The sequence below is a fragment of the Malaya genurostris genome, chromosome 1, assembly GCF_030247185.1.
Source record: "Malaya genurostris strain Urasoe2022 chromosome 1, Malgen_1.1, whole genome shotgun sequence".
Taxonomy (NCBI): domain Eukaryota; kingdom Metazoa; phylum Arthropoda; class Insecta; order Diptera; family Culicidae; genus Malaya; species Malaya genurostris.
This window is the reverse complement of record NC_080570.1, coordinates 161,531,907-161,550,698: the sequence shown is the minus strand read 5'-3', so window position 1 is coordinate 161,550,698 and position 18,792 is coordinate 161,531,907. Positions and strand designations below refer to the sequence as shown.

General features: G+C 35.8%; 1 protein-coding gene across 2 annotated transcripts in view; it reads left to right on the top strand.

Moving 5' to 3' along the window:
* LOC131426535 (cytosolic purine 5'-nucleotidase) overlaps nt 1-18,792 on the top strand; it is a 66,529-nt gene that overhangs the window by 16,729 nt on the left and 31,008 nt on the right. Inside the window, exon 1 of one of the 2 annotated variants that reach the window (XM_058589346.1) lies at nt 5,015-5,775. The exons of the other annotated variant lie outside the window; for it this stretch is intronic. Coding sequence (XP_058445329.1) covers nt 5,471-5,775 — 305 coding nt within the window. The 5' untranslated portion in view covers nt 5,015-5,470. Of the gene's footprint in view, nt 1-5,014; nt 5,776-18,792 lie in introns of those variants that run through there. 2 annotated transcript variants of the gene reach the window in all.

Here is an 18,792-nt window from a genome sequence, read left to right as displayed (position 1 = left end):
CGAAGAAAAGGCAACCATATTCGAATGGATTGTTTGTTGGTTTCAACATAAAGACTGTCCCAGAAAGTATGGACGCAACCAGAAACTGCTGCCATTTCGCAATGGTTCAGAATCTGTCAATTTTTATGGCTGCGTCCTGTTGTTTACAATTTAGTAAGAAAGCTATGGTCTGGCAAGTAATTTGTAGCTGCGGTAAGATTTCGAAACCCTTCATCACCACTGCCTCAATGAACAGCAAAAATATACATCAAGGAATGTTTATAAAAACGACTTCTACCCATGATTCGAAACCACAAGGATCCTGTTATCTTCTGGCCAGATCTTGCTTCTTGCCACTACTCGAAATCAACGGTACAATGGTATACTACCAAAAATGTCACTTTCGTCCCAAAAGACATGAATCCACCAAATTGCCCACAACTTCGACCAATTGAGGAATTTTGGGCATTAACGAAGGCACATCTTAGGAAACATGTCTCGGCAGCCGAAACCATTCAACAGTTCGAAAAAGATTGGAAAAAAGTGTCAAAACTTGTCGCCAAGAAGTCTGTACGGAATTTAATGAGGAACGTTCGCATGAAGGTGCGCCAGCCCCGTTCGAGACATCGATTAAAGTCCAAAACCGGTTTCTTTGCTTTAGTTAGGTTAGGCTACCGAACGAGCGGTAGTGAGGTTGGACAGCACGCGAATCAAATCGATGTGGCGAAGCCGCATTAGCTATTTTTTTACTTAGTAAACGCATTTATTTGGTAGATACACCTATGCAATTGCTTTGATGCTTAGTGGCTAGTAGTCAACAAGTTTCCTTGGGAACTCCGTTCTGGGGTTCATGAATCAATCTTTATTCAAGGAGTACAATTGTAGGACAACAAAACGGTCTTTAACGTATTATCATCCATTTGTGTTCATTTTAAATTAATTCCAATGATAATATTAAGACAATTGCAGGAATTGGCGAAATGTCATTCGGCGAAATGACCGTTTCGGTGAAATGACTTTCGGCGAAACGACCTTATCCCTTAAACGTAACGTATCCTTTATTTTGTTTAAGGTAGCGCTTCGCCGTGGTCAGGTCGAAGCAAGACAACTCACTGCTTCCTCTTGCTTTGTCGCCGAAATTTCACCCTAAATTGCAAATTTCTAAAATACTAATCCGATTCACGAAAAATCAAAAACATACGATTGTAGGTAAATGATTTTACTATGCATTTGGCGAAAAATTTCAGTTAGAAAGCTTTTCTTTCGCGAGATTTCGTGCGAGTTTTGTTAAAATTTGGTTTTCTTTTTTCCTTTTCTCGCTATAAACAACTCGCATATGTAGGGATGTGCTACGTTTTCAACAAAGCGTCAAAGCTAGTAGCGATGAAAATCATTACTGATTTCTGGTTCTACTGAAACATGAATAGAAATTATTTTACAAAGTAGTAACACTTACTTACATTTTCTACTCATCTATATTCAACGTTTACGCAGAGAGAACGGACAACGAAAACAAAAGAAATGTTGTTAGCGTCTACCGCATGTAGCATTTTGCACACCCCAATGCATGCGTTGACATTGTGTGCGTGCGAAAGAATAAGGAAAAACTCATTTATTTTTATAACTCGCACGAAATCTTTCGATAAATATGTTTATCAGGCACAATTTATATACGAATCGATAGAAAAATTAATTATCTAGAATCGTATGTTCTTGGAATTTCCGTTTTCTTCCCCGTTTTCTCACAATTTTGGGTAAAGTACGTGAAACCCCGGGATAGGCAGCAAACTCCCGTGACCACGGCGAAGCGCAACCTTAACAGTATAATTCATAACGCTCACTGCCTTAGCTCTAACCTGCCGAGGACTGACATGTATCCTTTCGTAGTACCCAGAGTGCCTATAACTCACGTTAAAATAATGATTTGTAACGCATTTAAGTCATGCTACTGGGACGCAAATTTTATGTATGTACGTCGCTTGTGAACTGTTGAGCTGAGCTGAACTAGACTGACCATAGTTGCACTTCGTGATTAACAGAAAAAGTTAAATCATGCTTGGGAGAAACAAACCATTTTCACTCTGCGCATACCCACTTACTCAAAACTTTTCATTACATGGTCTATTTTTACGCCGACCACGACCAAAGGCTGTGCTACTGAGGAAGGGAAGGAATATTAGTCCGATACTCGTTGTTCCTAGAGACCGCGGGTACCACTGTATCTACACGAGTATCACAGGACAGGAGTTGTATTAGTAGGGATGGGAGAAGATCTGGGACATGGCTTGGTAAACAATACGATCCCAGTAGGAAGTACGGTGCACGAAACGATAAATTTCCTTAATTCGCAAAACTCCAGACAGCCGGCTGTCGGGAGATCCGTTTCAATATTCGTTTGTTAATTTCTTCACTTTTGTCTTTATGATGAATGGACCATTCATAATATATCAATTGATTAAACTATTACAGCACAAAAAATTATAGCATTGAAAAACTATTTCCAACCAATATATTCAAATAAGTTTATCAGGGAAGCCGGCTACCGGGAGAGATTATTGGTTTTTCTGGTAATAGTTTAAAATGCGATGCGTAATCTATTTAATGATCCATTATCGGTTATTAGGAGTGAGATGATTAATCATATCAAATAGGGCTATTGTACCAAGTCATCTAGTCATTTCAAGTCCGGACAAGTGCTGCATCGCATTTTTTTGGACGCTCGAGCCCAAATTTTTTGAACTCCTGCATGTTCCCAGCTGCCTTACCAGTCTTCTTGAAGACCCTCTTCACGATTGCCCAGTAACGTTCGATGGGTCGAAGCTGAGGGCAATTTGGTGGATAGATGTTTTTCGCAAAGAAATTTATACCCTTTTCCGCAAGCCAATTGAGAGTGGTTTTGGCATAGTGAGCAGACGCTAAATCCGACCAAAACAGTGGAGGTGTACTATGCTTCTTATATAAAGGCAGCAATCTCTTCTGGAGACACTCAGATCGATCGATTTCTGCATTTATAGTTCCGGTTGTGTAAAAAAATGGTTGACACAGGAACCACAGTAACATATTGCTTGCTATACCAGTACCTTTCGACCGAATTTCCCCACTTGAACCGACCTGTCCGCATCGCTCACATCCTCCCCAACGACGACAGTAAAATATTGTGGAGTTGGAAGGGTTTTTAAGTCCTCCTTTCCGAAAGTCTCATCGTCCTTCAAAACGCATGCACCCGGACACTGCAAAAAAAGCGAATACAATTTCCGGGCCCTTGTTGCTGCTCGCTTTTTCTGTTCTATACTTTGTTTCGAGATTTTCTGCTTCTTGTGGGTCTTCAGGTGATTTCGCCTCTCGATACGCTGGATCACTCGTTCCTGCTTTTTTGGGCAAATCAGGTATTGACATTGATTTGTTCTTCATGATTAGAGATACCTCTTTCTGGTCCAGTTTCGGATTTTCTGGCTCTTCCTGGTAGCTCATCCAAAGAATAGTGTTCCCCAAACTTATTAATGATGGTTTGAACACTGGCATGATGAATTCCAAAGCGCTTCGCCAATTTCCGCATAGTAATACCCTTCTCACTTAGCCATGTGTCCAGAACCTTAATTTTCACTTCCTTTTCAACACGCGACATTTTGAAAACGTAGAGCTTCAACCGCACAAACAAGTAAACAAACGAAAGCTGGCAGCCAAACGCACAGCATGCTGTGATCTGAGCATAAAAAAAACCATCACAAATACATGCGTACAACACAAATGTATGTGGATAGCTTATTTTCGATACACTCCTTACGTCGCTTATGCTTAAAAAAAACTCAAAATCGTGCTATACGTTTTTCTTTTTGACATTCGTTGATTGTAAAATGTAAAAAAACTTCGTGTAGCCCTACGTTACTCCTGTTAGTTGAGTTTTTATAAATTTATGAAACGATCTTCGAGAGCATGAAGCAACAATTATTTTGTTTCGTACCTTCGAACCAAATCAGGATCGAATTCTTTTACTTTTCCATACGGTAAATTTGAATGCAGAAGCCCATGGATCAAGGTTATTTCGCGGAAAGTCATTTCATCGAAAGGACCGAATGTCATGTTACCAAAAAGGCCGTTTCACCGAATCTTACAATTGTCTTAATATAGTGTTGGAATTGAGTAGAAATAATGAAAAATGAAAGATGATAGTGTTGACAACCATTCAAAAAAAGTTCTGTTTAAAATAATGGATAAATTCATTTCTTGGTGTTTTAGCCCGAAAAAAAACACTCTCTCGTTTGAATTTTACAGAATGATTTCTGATTGTCAGAACAGAATTTCCAAGAACCAAGGTTTTTGGTCATGTGCTGGTAAAAAAACAAACTAGCTTTGAGTAGACCAGGTGAACGAGGCGGTTACAGGTTTGTTTGGTTTTCGGCGAAATGATCCACTCTCATATAATATGTTAGCAGTAGGATGCACTCAATTGAAAAATAGTTCATATTGAAGTACGATTTCCGAGCATTCCAAGCAGCCATTCGGTGGAGGAAATAGCTCCATAATTTGCTCCATTCCATTCCGAGATTTTCATCAGCCAGAGCTATTTTCGCACTCTAGGTCCAGTCTGCTTTAACCGAGATTCGATAACATTCCGAAACTGGTTTGTTTTTAGACTACATAATTCTCTGCTAGTTTAATGCATATTTCCCCTGCCGCTCATTGCCAAACCCCACACGTGGCGCGTCCAAACCCCCGAAGCGTCCAAAAACATGCTTTCACGGTTTCGCCCACGACGATTCCAGCTGAAACTGACAGCATGAAAAACCACTTCGTATTTGCTATTTGCGCTGTTTTGATACGAAGCGAAAAACCTTCAAGCCAAACAACAAGACGGAGACGTGTGTTGGAACAGAAAACACCACTCCACCGACCACCGGGACATGAAAGTTTCCGATTTTGCCAGCACATCACCATCTCCGAGTAGTGGCCGCACACACAGTCAAATGCAGTCAACAGCGCTGCATGGGTAGTTAGTAGTAGGGCCCTTCAGTTGAGTCGATTGAAGACCCCCGTCCGGCAGTAACTCACCGTCCGCGTAGCAGGAAACAACAACTCTTGAAGATAATCCTCGTCGTAGTCGTCGTCGTTTTGGCTATACTCAGTTAGCTCTTTTCTACAATACACGCGTCACCTTCGCGAATCTTGTTTTCATTCATTGAGTGAAATCGCCGCCAGACCACTGCCACCTCTTTGTTCTACCCGCGCGACGCAATAATCGCGTAGTAACAACAGCAGCGCCGCCGCCGTCGTCGTCATCGTTTTCTTCTTCATCATCATCGTCGTCGTCATCATCATCATCGTTTAGAGCGGTGCATTGTGGCGTACGCGAACGCGTAGTGTCGTGATTTTTTTTTTGTTTCTCCGAATTTGGGTTAATCGGTTGTGGGGACGGCTTTGTGTTTTGTTTTGTTTTCGTTCGGACGGGGTTTTTAACAACATTCCAACAACGACGTCACAGCAGAGTGACATTATGCCCGAACTATCGCAGGACCAGTTCGAGCAGAAACTTCCCCACAAACCTCCGGCAACCGTGGAGGAGCTACGAATCCGTGCCAATTCCGGTGGCGCTTCCGCCTTGGAGTCATCCCGGAAACGGCTGGATAGTTTACGTTCGGCGGCCAACGGAGCCGGATCGTCTTCGGGCAGTGGCTCCAGACGGTCCCGGAACAACAGTGTCACCTTCCAGGATGATGCCAAGGGCGTCCCGAAACCGCAGCTGTTCCACGGAGATAGTTTCATCCAGGATATCGGTTATAAGCGGCAGATCAGTCACAGGTAGGAATTTAAGCTGTGCATACTGCGACGTGTTGTTCTGTAGCGTGAATTGCGATGATGACTGAATACAGAGCTAAATCGCACATGAGTGCGAAATTTTCCAGTTCTAATGCGACAAGTTGGACGCATCTCGTGCATCACCGTTCTCATTCTTACGGGTTTAGTACAGTTGACTAAGTGGTAAATCAAATTGTCAAGATAACAGATCCCACTATAAATAAATCCGTTGCCGTAGATCCGATTAAAAATAGTGTTACCAACCATTTAGTCGTCTCAAGAAATCATGATAGTTATTCATGAATTATTCACTAAAACGATCCAAAGCATGAGTAATTACTCTCCTTTTCCCTTCTGTATATAAGTCGCTTCTGTCCATTATTTGTACTGTATACACTAAGGTCTCTTTTTAGACGGATTTTTTTACACGGATTCCGGAATTAACACGGTTTTTATTTACACGGTTTTCGCAATTAACACGGTTTCTGATGAGAGTTTAAAATGCACTGTCATTTGTTTTTTGAGAAAAAATCAAAAAAAGGGAACAGGTTGTCTGTAAGAAAATAATTATAAGAGTTAATTTAAAGTTTGAAAGTTAACTAAAATCAAAAGCTTGCCAATGGAAGTCGTCAGTAGTCATGGGAGCGTTGTTTAGTTTTGAGTTGGAATTCATTTTCTCTGGAATCCAATTGGAAATCACAATGAATTCCGAGTCAAATTTCGATCGAGTTTACCGAGTTTTTGAGATGGCTCTTGATCTCAAATCTAACTGCAGATTCTGTTGGTCGTGACAAGTTCAAGGCACTTTTCAGTCCCACAGATCGTCATTAAGAATTAATTGAATTTTATCTATTTCTTACCAAAGGCATCGGTTCTGAATATATTTCATGTTTCTATGCGGATCAAGAAATCAAGAGCGATTGCGTCATCCTGCTGCTGGTCGTTTGCATTGCAGCAAAATACAATGAAACAACCTTACAAATAAATGTATAATCGTTGAAATCTATCAAACCGTTCGTTTATTATTGCATTTTTAAATTAGAAAGTTTTCGTGGAACACCCTGTGCAACGAAAACTGAACAATTTTAAGCAACATTATGCAAAATCAATCCTTCAAAGGTTCACAGTTTGATAGATTCTAAGTGAAGATTCACAGTTTGATTGATTCTAATTAGCCTGCGTAATTGACTTGTTCAGTTCAGACCAGTATCTAGGTCCAGAATCCAATTCTAGAAATCAGTTCTGAAATTCAGTTTTAGGATCCAAGACCAGTTTTTTTTTTCATTTTTAGAATCCAGGTCTAAACTTCAGTTCCTTATCCAGAGTCCAAGGTCAGAATCGAGTACCAGAACTCTGGAGCTGAAACCGAATTGCAGAATTTGATTTTAAGCCTAGATCTGGACTGAGAACTAAATTTTGGAAACTGAAATTAACGCTCAGACCAGAACTCAGTTCCCAATTCAGATTTTAATTTGAAAAACTCAGTTCTTAACATGGAGTTATGGTACTATGGACCTAAATCCGGGATGAGAATTCAGATTCAAAATTTAGTTGTATTTCCAGAATTCCGTTCGAAAATGCAATAAAAAATCCAGGTTCGGAATTCAGGTGCAGCCCTAAAAATTGATTCCAAAACTCAGTTCCAAAATTATAGAAGTGTAACTGGAATCAGGAACTAAACTCTATAGATTTTTGATCGAAACTCAGGATCTGATTTCTAGGATTGAATTTGTACGTATTATCGTTCTTTTGAAAACTAAATGCATTATACAGAAGGCATGAGCTATTTAGAATAATTTGCTTATCGTACAATGCGTTTCCTAAGTGTTCTAATTTTAATTTGTCATCCAATGTGTTTAATCAAGTATGACTGGACCCTTCTCGTAATCCCAGGCTGTATTTTAGATTTCCATTTCTATTGTGAAATAACAGTTACATTTCCACAGTTATATGCACCTGGCATAAGTTTGGTGGTTAAAAATAAGCTTTTTCCACTTCAAATTATCAAAAGTTACATTTTATCAAAAACAATACAAACAAATAATCAAATCTACGGTTTTTGAAATTATTACATCAAGTTTTCCACGCGGTTTTTTTTTGCACGGTTTCCGCAATTAACACGGTTTTCTTTTACACGGATTTTTTTAACACGGTACGTAACCCCCGTGTAAAAAGAGACCTTAGTGTAATTAGCTTTCCTCCACTGTTGTTCTAAGGCTGAAATTGAAATAATTTTACCCCCTATATTCTAACTTAAATCTGCGGTTTGTTCAATAAAACAACCTTGTTTTGCTTGTTGAAATGGTAGTTTTATATTGACATTGACATTTTACTAATTTATTTATTAGCGAGTAGAAAAAACCCTCTGTAGAAGAAATGTAAAATCTGTTTCCCCAGAAGGCATAAAACCTCCCCATCGTTTGTACCAACAGATTTACAATATCCAAATGGTACAGTTTAAGGCTTAGATTAATCTAAATTACATTACACCTTACTTGTATAGTATTTGTTTGAAAAATGATGGTTTGAAACATTTTACAGTGAAATTGTAATCGTTGAAGTATAGTAAAAATATAAACGGTCCTAAATGACTTCCTTGATGCACTCCAGAGCTAACAGCAAATGGAGTTGTTATACTGTTTTCTAGATTCAAAGACATCCCGTGACCAATTAGATGTGATTGCATCCAATCCAGTAGAGCTGACGATTGATTTTGATAGTGTATTTTATCAAACGCTCTAGAGAAATCTTTGTAAATAACGTCGACCTGTCGACCGTCGATTGTAGAGCAGTGGCGTCGCGTGATAAAATTTTCGGGTTGTGCACTGATTATGTGGTATGATATCAGAAGTAACAATTCGTTGTAAGTGAAAACTAAAGATTGAGGAATGGATATCCGCTTGTGTTTTTCAATACAGTGGAATAACGGTCTACTTTTGGATAGATGTTTTTTTTAAACTCATTTGTTTCAATAATACAATAATATGAATAAATATTCAATACAATAGAAGAATTCGGCGCTCTGCACGAATCTGTCAATAACTTCATCAATAAAACCGCTTCGACGTTGCAACTGACACAGCAATTTGTTTTCAACTGCCATAAGCATAAGCATAAGCTACTATGTATATACAAGTTCTCACGAAGCCAAGCGTGACAGAGATAACAATTAATCTCATAGCTGAACAGAATAATTCCTTCTGTTTTTGAATCTGTGTAGTAACTCATGTGCAATTTTCGCAATTTCGGTGCACAAGGGAAAGAGCTCAAGTTCAGAGCGCCACATACTGGCTACGGTAATGCGACATGAAAAGATCGTTTGACTGTTATTGATCAGTAAACTATTACTTTTATTGTATAATTAGGTTTCCTCAACTGTTGTCCTAAGGCTGACATAATTTTTGCCCCCTATATCCTGTCTTAAATCTGCGGCTTGTTTAATAAAACAGCCTTGTTTTGCTTGTCTACCATTTGCACTACCATTGCGCAAGATGTTCAACTGTAGTTTGAGTTTTATATTTACATTGACGACTTACTTAGGAAAAAAAACGTCTGGCGGCGAAATTTATAATCTCTTTCTCCAAAAGGCATAAAACCTCCTCATTTTTTATATTAACAGATTGACAATAACCAAATGTTGCAATTTAAGGCTTAAATTAAACTAAATGACATTATGCATCACGTGTGTAATATTTATTTGGAAATTGGTAGTTTGAAACATTTTACAGTGAACTTGTAATCGTTGAAGTAGAGTAAAAATATAAATCGTCCTAAATGACTTCCTTGAGGCACTCCAGAGCTAACAGCAAATGTTTTCTATTTTTAAAGGCATCTCACGATCTTTTGACAAGTGTTGTCAGCGGCGTTATGAGGCTGTTTAGGCATCGTTTTATTGATATTGAAGAAATACCATCTGTCCCAACGTTCGTAGAACCATTCAACTTAGAACAAGCCGTAATAATCATGGTCGTTGTGGTGAGAGGGTAAGGTTCAATAGGAGAACGAAGAGAAAAGTTATTGACTAAGCAGATACTTGATGGCTGACTGTTGAGGACTTTTTTGGAAAAATTGCTACTAATGTGTCTTTGGAACAGCTTGACAGATGTTTTTCATATATCCCCGGGGATACCCCTTCTTTATAATTTTTCCTCCTTTTTTTTTGTTTTTAGACATTTTAACAGCTACTCTTACTCATAAGATATATTTTGCTTTACAGTGTAAAGTATTTATGGATGAGATGAAAAATGCCAATCCCTACGAATAATGCATGGAACGATCTGAATAAATTAAAACCAATTTAGAACCACATTAAAGTGTTTCAATACACTTCAGCAATAGTACGTCAAGTCAAGATACCCATTTGGAGGATTTTAAATTATTTTCGCATTTCACATACAAACCAATTCGCACCCTCTCATTCTGCTACTAACGCATGAGGTGATAGAACACAGTATAGGCCGTTATATTGTAATAATAGACATACTGGGATGCATGAGAAAGGAACTTGTGAGCACTTAGTTATCTCATCTTTTGACGACCTGATTGGGAATAAGAAAAAATGGGTTCCTTACGTTATTTATTTTGTACTGAGTAGTCTCATTTTAGGATGATACACTTATTCAACCTTTTTATCACACACGAAATGTAATTTATTTTATTGAAGAAAGGCTTTTCTAAGGTTTGTGAACAGATCGTAATCGGAGGGGGCCAAATCAGGCGAACAAGATGAATTGGGAAGTAATTGAAAAAACAAATTCTCTTCGCTTGTTTCTTGTGAGGCCGTCTTAGTAATTTCAGCGCTGTATTACTCACTATTGACTACAATTTTTCCTGTTTCGAAACATTCCACGAAAAGATTGCCATGACAGTCTCAGAAAACGTCACGACCGCTAAGTCTCCCTAGACCGTTAACATGTTTTTTAGGTGATTCAATTATTGCACATTTTGTGCTTGATTTGACTGATTCCTGCGGGAAAATTATTTGCACAGTTCATTTCCCTCAGTACACATATACAGCATTTCACTTATTCTCAAATGTTGAAAAGACATTTTGAAATTTGCGTACCTTTTGTGTGCTGGACATTATTTTTTGCTAGCCAAAAAACGATCTGTTCTACTGCCATTAAAACAGCTTGATTACACTATTTTTTTTAATCTGCCTGAAATTTCAACCTGACTTTTGGCTTTTGTACCAACATTAGTGTGCGAGAAAAAAGTTCTTGTGAACAATTTAAGCACTAAGGGCATTCGCAATACGTAGTTTATTTACATTTCAGTTAGATGCTTGTAAAACTAAAATATTAACACAAATGCTTGATACGCCATGTGAAACAATCTGATGACTTTCAAACAACATTACCTCAAAGAAATAAATTTTTTCATTGTTTATTCGACACGGTTCGTTACCTTAAAGTTAACTAGAATTCGGTTTATCATAACACATTTTGTGTAAATGATGAATTACAAGAATTTCTTGAACGGGTATAGCGTAATGGGTTAGTCGATCGATGCCTTTCTCGCAGCCCGCCTGGGTTCGATCCCCAATCCTGCACATAGGGTCAGAATGCTTTTCTGGTCCGAAGAGGCGAATGACCTTACGGTAAAAACCTCTATAATTGAAACAAAAAATTCATCACTGGAATCTTGTAGTTGTCGTTTTCCTTTGGGGGATAGGCACCCTCATTGCTATTCAGTAAATTGAGGAAATCAATGGTTCAAAATTCACACCTCCGTCCATTGGTTCGGCGTCACTGTTGATGGTGGAATCATCGTTGTGCTGGCTTATGGACGGCAAAACCAGGTGTTGTCAATTGTGATTGTTTTAATGTTGTTATCGAGTTCTGTGTCAGAATTACTGAGGTTACTTGGATCCGGTGAAGAAGTAGCTTGAGTATCTGTGGGTAAAAATGTTGTTCGGTTTCTCGCAAGGTTTATCGTAGTCAACAGTCTTTATTTTTTGTAATTTCAACATGTAGCCAGCTGATCGTCATAGGTGACCAACGATTTTTTTGGGAGTCACAAAAGTCACAAAAGAAGGTAAAGACTTCTTTAAGCACATGTCTAAAAAACGTACGCCATTTGGGATACACATTCTTTCATACTTCATTCTCAATGGAAAAAATCTTTCCGTACTGTGACATGATTCTTCGGATGATATACTCGTGAAAGAGCAAAGGCATATCATGCACACGCAGAAACATTCAGGTTCAAAATAACAAACGATTAGTTTACCCATCTAACTAAAATAAAAGTTATTTCAAACCGAAATATCGTAGATTCGAATGAAATATTCTTTTTTTATTTATTTAAAAGATATTTTTATTCAGGCCTATTTGCGTACAAGCTTTACGTGGCCGATTGAGCCGATTTTTTAAATATTTTTTTTTTTTGAGTTGGATCTCGTCGTCTCCCTTTTTCTGGGGGGAGAGGAGCTTCCATTTCCCTCCTGCGAGGATTGAGGGGCACTTGTTTTTAACTGGAATACGCTGGTTCCGAATATGCTGGTTGAATCAAACCAGTATTGTTGTCACTATGTCAACAGATGTGCTGCTTTTCTCATATTACATATTATTATATGTTTGGATTTTTTTTCAAACTTGATTACTTGGGTATAAACTACCATTGCCTTTTCAAATTTGTAAACAGTTATACAAATTTAATATAGATTCAAATATGGCAACCCTGCACGCTATACGAAATTGAACAAAGCACGCTGCGTGCTCTGTTCGTGAAGGCGGTGGTGTTTTCCTTTTTTCATACCAGAACGTACCGATGCGTACCGGTGTTGCATCATTTTGTATGATATTTGAAAAGTTTTGACACTCGTCGGCTTCTAATTTTGGAACCGGAAGTCGGATCTGGATGAAAATGCAAATGCATATCTTAAGACAATGAGAGCTTTAATCTGAATCATGAATTGTTTGAAATGGTTTTAACCGTTGCTGAGAAATCGGAGAGAGTTCCCTTCTAAGAGCTTTTCTTCACTATTACCGGTGCTTTTGGAAGCAGAAACGGGGGACTAGTAGTCCTAAAGTAGATTTATATATCCACTAACTAACAAGGTCTGTCAACAAGACGAATTCACCGATAAGTTTTTTAAAAATTTGTACCTCGTTTCGCCATCACTTTTGAATAAATTTTATTGAAATTGAAAATTTTTCACTTATCACGCTGTAAAACCGGAACCGAAAGCCGGATCTGGATCAACTTTTTGGGGACTTTTTAAAGAATCTCAAGACTTTTTATTTGCATCTTAGTTTGTAAAAATCGGTTGGAAAATTTCCTAGAAAATTGAGTGTGTATTTTCTCATAGATTTTCACATATTGCCTTGTAATTCCGGAACCGGAAGTCGGATAAAGATAAAATTGAATAGCAAGCTATGGGACTATAAGACCTTTCGTTTGAATCGAAGTTTGTGAAAATCGGTTCTGCCATCTATGAGAGCATCGATTTACATTATTTGTCACATACACACAGAGTTGAACAGTAGTATATGACACTCAGCCCCCCGAGCCACCATTCAAATTTAAACGAATTTCTGCCTATATGGGAAAGGCAAAAATTCGTTGAAATTACCCTGAATTTTTTTTTTTTGTTATATTTTATTTCTGCCTCATCCTCCATATGCTCTATTAGATTGTAGTTGATGTCTTCATGCTTCGCAAAGTGCAGATTGTTGTTGTTGTTAGCGAATTTGTTTGCTTTTAACTTTTAATAAAGTTGAATGTACTAGGACTACATCATTAGTTTTATTCAGTCGAAGCAATGGTACTTTCTTTATTTATCGAGGTATATTTGATCCCTAAGCAATGATTCAAGTTTATTGTCAAGCGCTTCAACTTGCGTCGTTTAGTACGATTAAGATTTTGCCACACTTTGCGTTCCCATTTCTTTAACTAAATCTGTTGCGAAGGATTCATTTTCATATTAACTTTCTACTTGAAAAAAAAAACAAATCACTTTTAATAAAATGTGAAACACGCCGTAACAAAAAAAAAGGGAATGTTGTGCGGATCTGTATCATAGTAGGCTTTGACTTTTACTATCTTCTCAATACGTTTGACGCTAAGAAATTTAAAAAAAAAAGATTCAACACCGAATAAAGGCAACTTGATACCCCGGGCGCTACTTTTCCAATTCAAAACAAACACTTGTCAAACGATAGCCCGAGTTCGTTCCATACAGGGTGGTTCTATTCTCATTTTGTTGCACCGTTTGAAATTCTTTTTTAATCATAAAATATTTCAAAATTTTCCAGCTGATAGGCATACTGTGATGGGTGAGACGATCACCTTTCAAGCAGCTAACCTTGGTTGGATCCCAAAACGCCGCTTACATTCGAGAGGCGAATAACCATAAGATTAAAACCGACGCGTCACGCGCCATTCAATGAATTGACCTATAATGTAGCGGTTTTCTGTTGAGAAAATATAGCTCACATGTAGCGTTTTGAAAAGTCCTTGCCTTTTTTTAATAGGTGTACTACGTCTTATCAACAACGTGCCCCGTAGAGTGTAGATTGCTGTGCACTTTGAGTCGGAGGCTCATCACACAAAACGGCAAAGGTCAACATCGTACGAGCTGCCGGGGCGTTGATGAAGGGAACTTCATACTGATAATGGTTAACTGGCCTTCACGAGATTTGTTCGGAAGAGCAATCATCACCGTTAGACACTGGATGGCGGTGCTATATTTGTTCCAAAGTGTTTGATTGTCAAATTTTGAGACCGAGAACTGTTTCATTCATCACTAACTTGAGCTCAATATTGCATTGTTCGAATCCCGTTGAATCAAAGTAGGCTTATTTTTAGGTATTTTCAATATCCAACCGAACAACAGTAGATCGTACGGCAACATGTATAGTGTGCTGTGCCAAAAAATATCAATAACAACGCCCAATAGTTGTCGTTGCCGAACATTCCGTGATAAGTTTTTTCGATAGTCCCTGCTAACTGCGGATAGAACATGCAATATTTTTCATCGCGTCACATCAAAGTACTGCACTCTAACGGCGTCGTTTCGAGCACTACTCAAACCAAATATAAACAATTCCGTGCAACAACTTTGTACGTGTGCTCATATGCAAACCGTTTAGCACGTTTGCTAGCTAGTGTTCCATTGCACCTATACCAATTTCGGCCACTTTACAGTTTCTCCGTATCGTTTGTAGTCAGAACGTACCCCGGGATAGACACTGCATACCATTTTGCCTCCATTGAGGCTGCTCCAAGTGAATCTGTTCTATGACTACTAAATACACATGCCGTCAAATATCGCTCGGTCGATTTTTGAATCCGCATCATCACAGCAAGCGCTGCGTGTTGGCGGAACTGTTTTCCTCGACAGGTACGAGAGTGGAAAAAAAACTCAACCGCAGGGTTAAATCTTTTGCCATACGCCTCCTCGTCGTTGGCAGCCGGGGATTGCACGCTAAGGATGAATGCCAATATTTTTTTTTTTCGAGCCGACGTGAATAGTATTCTAATTGCTTTTTGAAAAAAAAAACAAACTTTGGTCCGGCATGTTGCATATTCATAAATGTAATGTGCGCTTGACAGGTCGTGAGACTGATATAATCGGAATGTGTTTGTGATCAGTTCGGGTAATTGGTTGCAACGAAATGGTCGTCTGTTCATTGTGTGTAAACAGTTTTTTTCCCAAACAAATTATAACTTGTTTGGTGATCAGAGGGTTGACTTTGTTGGAATTAAAATAAAAAGAAAATGTTTTTTTTTTTGTTTTGACAGATCTCACGAAAGTTGCGAAAGTTAACTGCAGTCAGTATCGGTCTACTAAAATCAAAACAATAAAGAAATACGTCTCAATAGTTCTTTTCCGTGTGTAATTTTGGTCGCCTACGGAGAAATCAACTGGTGACTGACTCACTGACTGACTAATCCTAAAAGCTTTGCTCTGAAAAGTGCCTTGAAAATGATTCAGATTCAAGAAAACCACAGATGGTTCGACCTGAGACCAAGAGAAGGCAAAATCGAAATGGATTTTTTCACTACTCCGAGAAAGTCGGTGCTACGATGCGACGAATGAGAAAGCCGATTGACGACTCGACTCGACTTCCCGTTGCCAAGATGGTCGAAAACAAATATTTGGGATCTGAAATTGAAGATCTTACCATCAGAGCTGCCAAAATAGAATATTTTGCTGTCATTAAAATTTGTAATATTTTTGAAAATCTGGATAAAATATCTTGAAAATATGTTTGCGGAATATTAAAAAACACCTATAGAAATCTACGATCTTTTCTAAATTTGTCGAAAAAAAAGTATTATGTTGCACCTCAGATTAAAAAATCCGGATCCGTACTCTCCGGACTTGGCTCCATCTGACTGTCATCTAATTTTATTGCTTTCGGTTTATTTTTAAGAACTTCACAGTTTGTTTTGAACAGAGAAACTGCCAAATCGATATCAAGCTATCGTTTTGGAAACTTTGCACCCCTTTTTTCAGGGGTTAGAGCCATTTTACCGAATGGGTTATAACGCCGAATTATGTAATAATACAGTTCAAGTTCCATTTTTACCGAGTTATAACAAGTTTCGAGTTGTAATTGATTATCCTAAACCTTATCTCAATAAGGAATGTTTCCGATATATATATATATATATATATATATATATATATATATATATATATATATATATATATATATATATATATATATATATATATATATATATATATATATATATATATATATATATATATATATATAGTTTTAAAAATATAAAGTTTTAATGAAAATCTCAAAATTTGCCAAATTTGCTAAATTTTTCATGTTATGAAAGTTAAAAAATTTACAAAATTTGTTTTAAGTTTTTTTCGACCAAGAAATTATATCTGCAATTTACACATCGAAAATCACAATTTTTACTAAATTCACCCAACTAGCAAAATTTGCAAAAATTTGAATATAGTTAACCTATTCTACAACATGTACTTAATCTGCTTAATTTACAAAATATACTAAATGTGCAAAATTGATCAAATTTTATGAATTCACAAAATTTACAAAATTTTGCAAAGTGGACAAATTTTATTAAAACTGCTTGATATTTTTACTAAAAAAATCAAAAGCTACATAGTATACAAAATACATAAAATATGAAAAATATACGAAATATACAAAATATACAAAATATACAAAATATACAAAATATATAAAATATACAAAATATACAAAATATACAAAATATATACAAAATATAAAAAACATACAAAATATACAAAATATACAAAATATACAAAATATACAAAATATACAAAATATACAAAATATATACAAAATATACAAAATATACAAAATATACAAAATATACAAATTATACAAATTATACAAAATATACAAAATATACAAAATATACAAAATATACAAAATATACAAAATATACAAAATATACAAAATATACAAAATATACAAAATATACAAAATATACAAAATATACAAAATATACAAAATTTACAAAATTTACAAAATATACAAAATTTACAAAATATACAAAATATATACAAAATTTACTAAATTTACAAAATATACTTAATTCACTAAATTTACTGAATTTACTAAATTTTCTAAATTTACTAAATTTTTTAAATCTACTTATTTTACTAAATTTCTATTTCTTCGTGTTTCGCCTTCGGCTCGTCAGTGCTTAAAACAGTTTACAAAATGTACGAAATTTACGAAATTCATCAAATTTACCAAAATTTACTAAATTTACTATATTTACTATATTTACTAAATTTACTACATTTACTAAATTTACTCATTATAATAAATTTACAAAATTTACTAAATTTACAAAATTTACAAAATTTACAAAATTTACAAAATTTACTAAATATACTAAATTTACTAAATTTACTAATTTTACTAAATTTACTAAATTTGCTAAATCTACTAAATCTACTAAATTTGTTAAATTTACAAAATTCACAAAATTTACTAAATTTACTAAATTTATAAAATTCACAAAATTTACTAAATTTGCTTAATTTACTAAATTTACTAAATATATTAAATTTACTTAATTTACTAAATTTACAAAATTTACTAAATATACTAAATTTACTTACCTAAGTTACCTAATTTTCTTAATTTACTTATTCTACTTATTTTTCTTATACTACTTATTTTATTTATTTCACTTATTTTTCTTATGTTACCTATTTTACTTATTTTACTTAGCAAAGTCAAAGTCTTGGCATTACATTCCTTTTGTGGAATTTGGCCTTTCTGTTTCAACAGACTTCGCAGCCGATTCATATAGCGTACAGAATCATTGCATGGCTAGTACTATGGATCCTACTGACGCTAAGAATCCTTCCAGGTCGGGGCTCGAACATACGACAACTTATTTTACTTATATTACTTATTTTACTTCTTTTACTTATTTTAATTATTTTACTTAATTTACTTAATTGATTTATTTTTTTTAATTTGCTTATTTTACTTAATTTATTTAATTTGCTTAGTTTGCTTAATTTGCTCAATTTACTTAATTTACTAAATTTACTATATTTACTTTAATTATCATATTCACAAAATTTTCTAAATTTTGTTTAATTCTACTATATTTACTAAATTTACAAAATTTATTAAGCTTACAGTTTTTAATATTTATAAAATTTGTTAAATTTTCAAAATTTTTTAAAATATGTCAAAGTTAAGAAATTTACAAATTTTCAGATCTTTTTGTAAGGGGTTTGGTAAATTTTCAAAAAATCAATTGCAGGATAAACATACAACCTTCTGTTGTGTTTCCAAACTTTTTAACGCGTTTTTCTCGAAGCCATGTTTATTTTTTAATAAAATAATCTAAATCTAATGAAAATCTAAACAATCTAAATTTAATACTAATTTTCAAAATCTAGCATGGAAATGATAAATTTTTGTAACGTTCTGCCAATTCTTAATTTTTTTTCGATTTCTTCAAAACCCCACGTCAGTCCTCGTCAGTATAAACAGAAGTAAGTTTTTTTATTTTACTTTTCGGGTTTTAGAT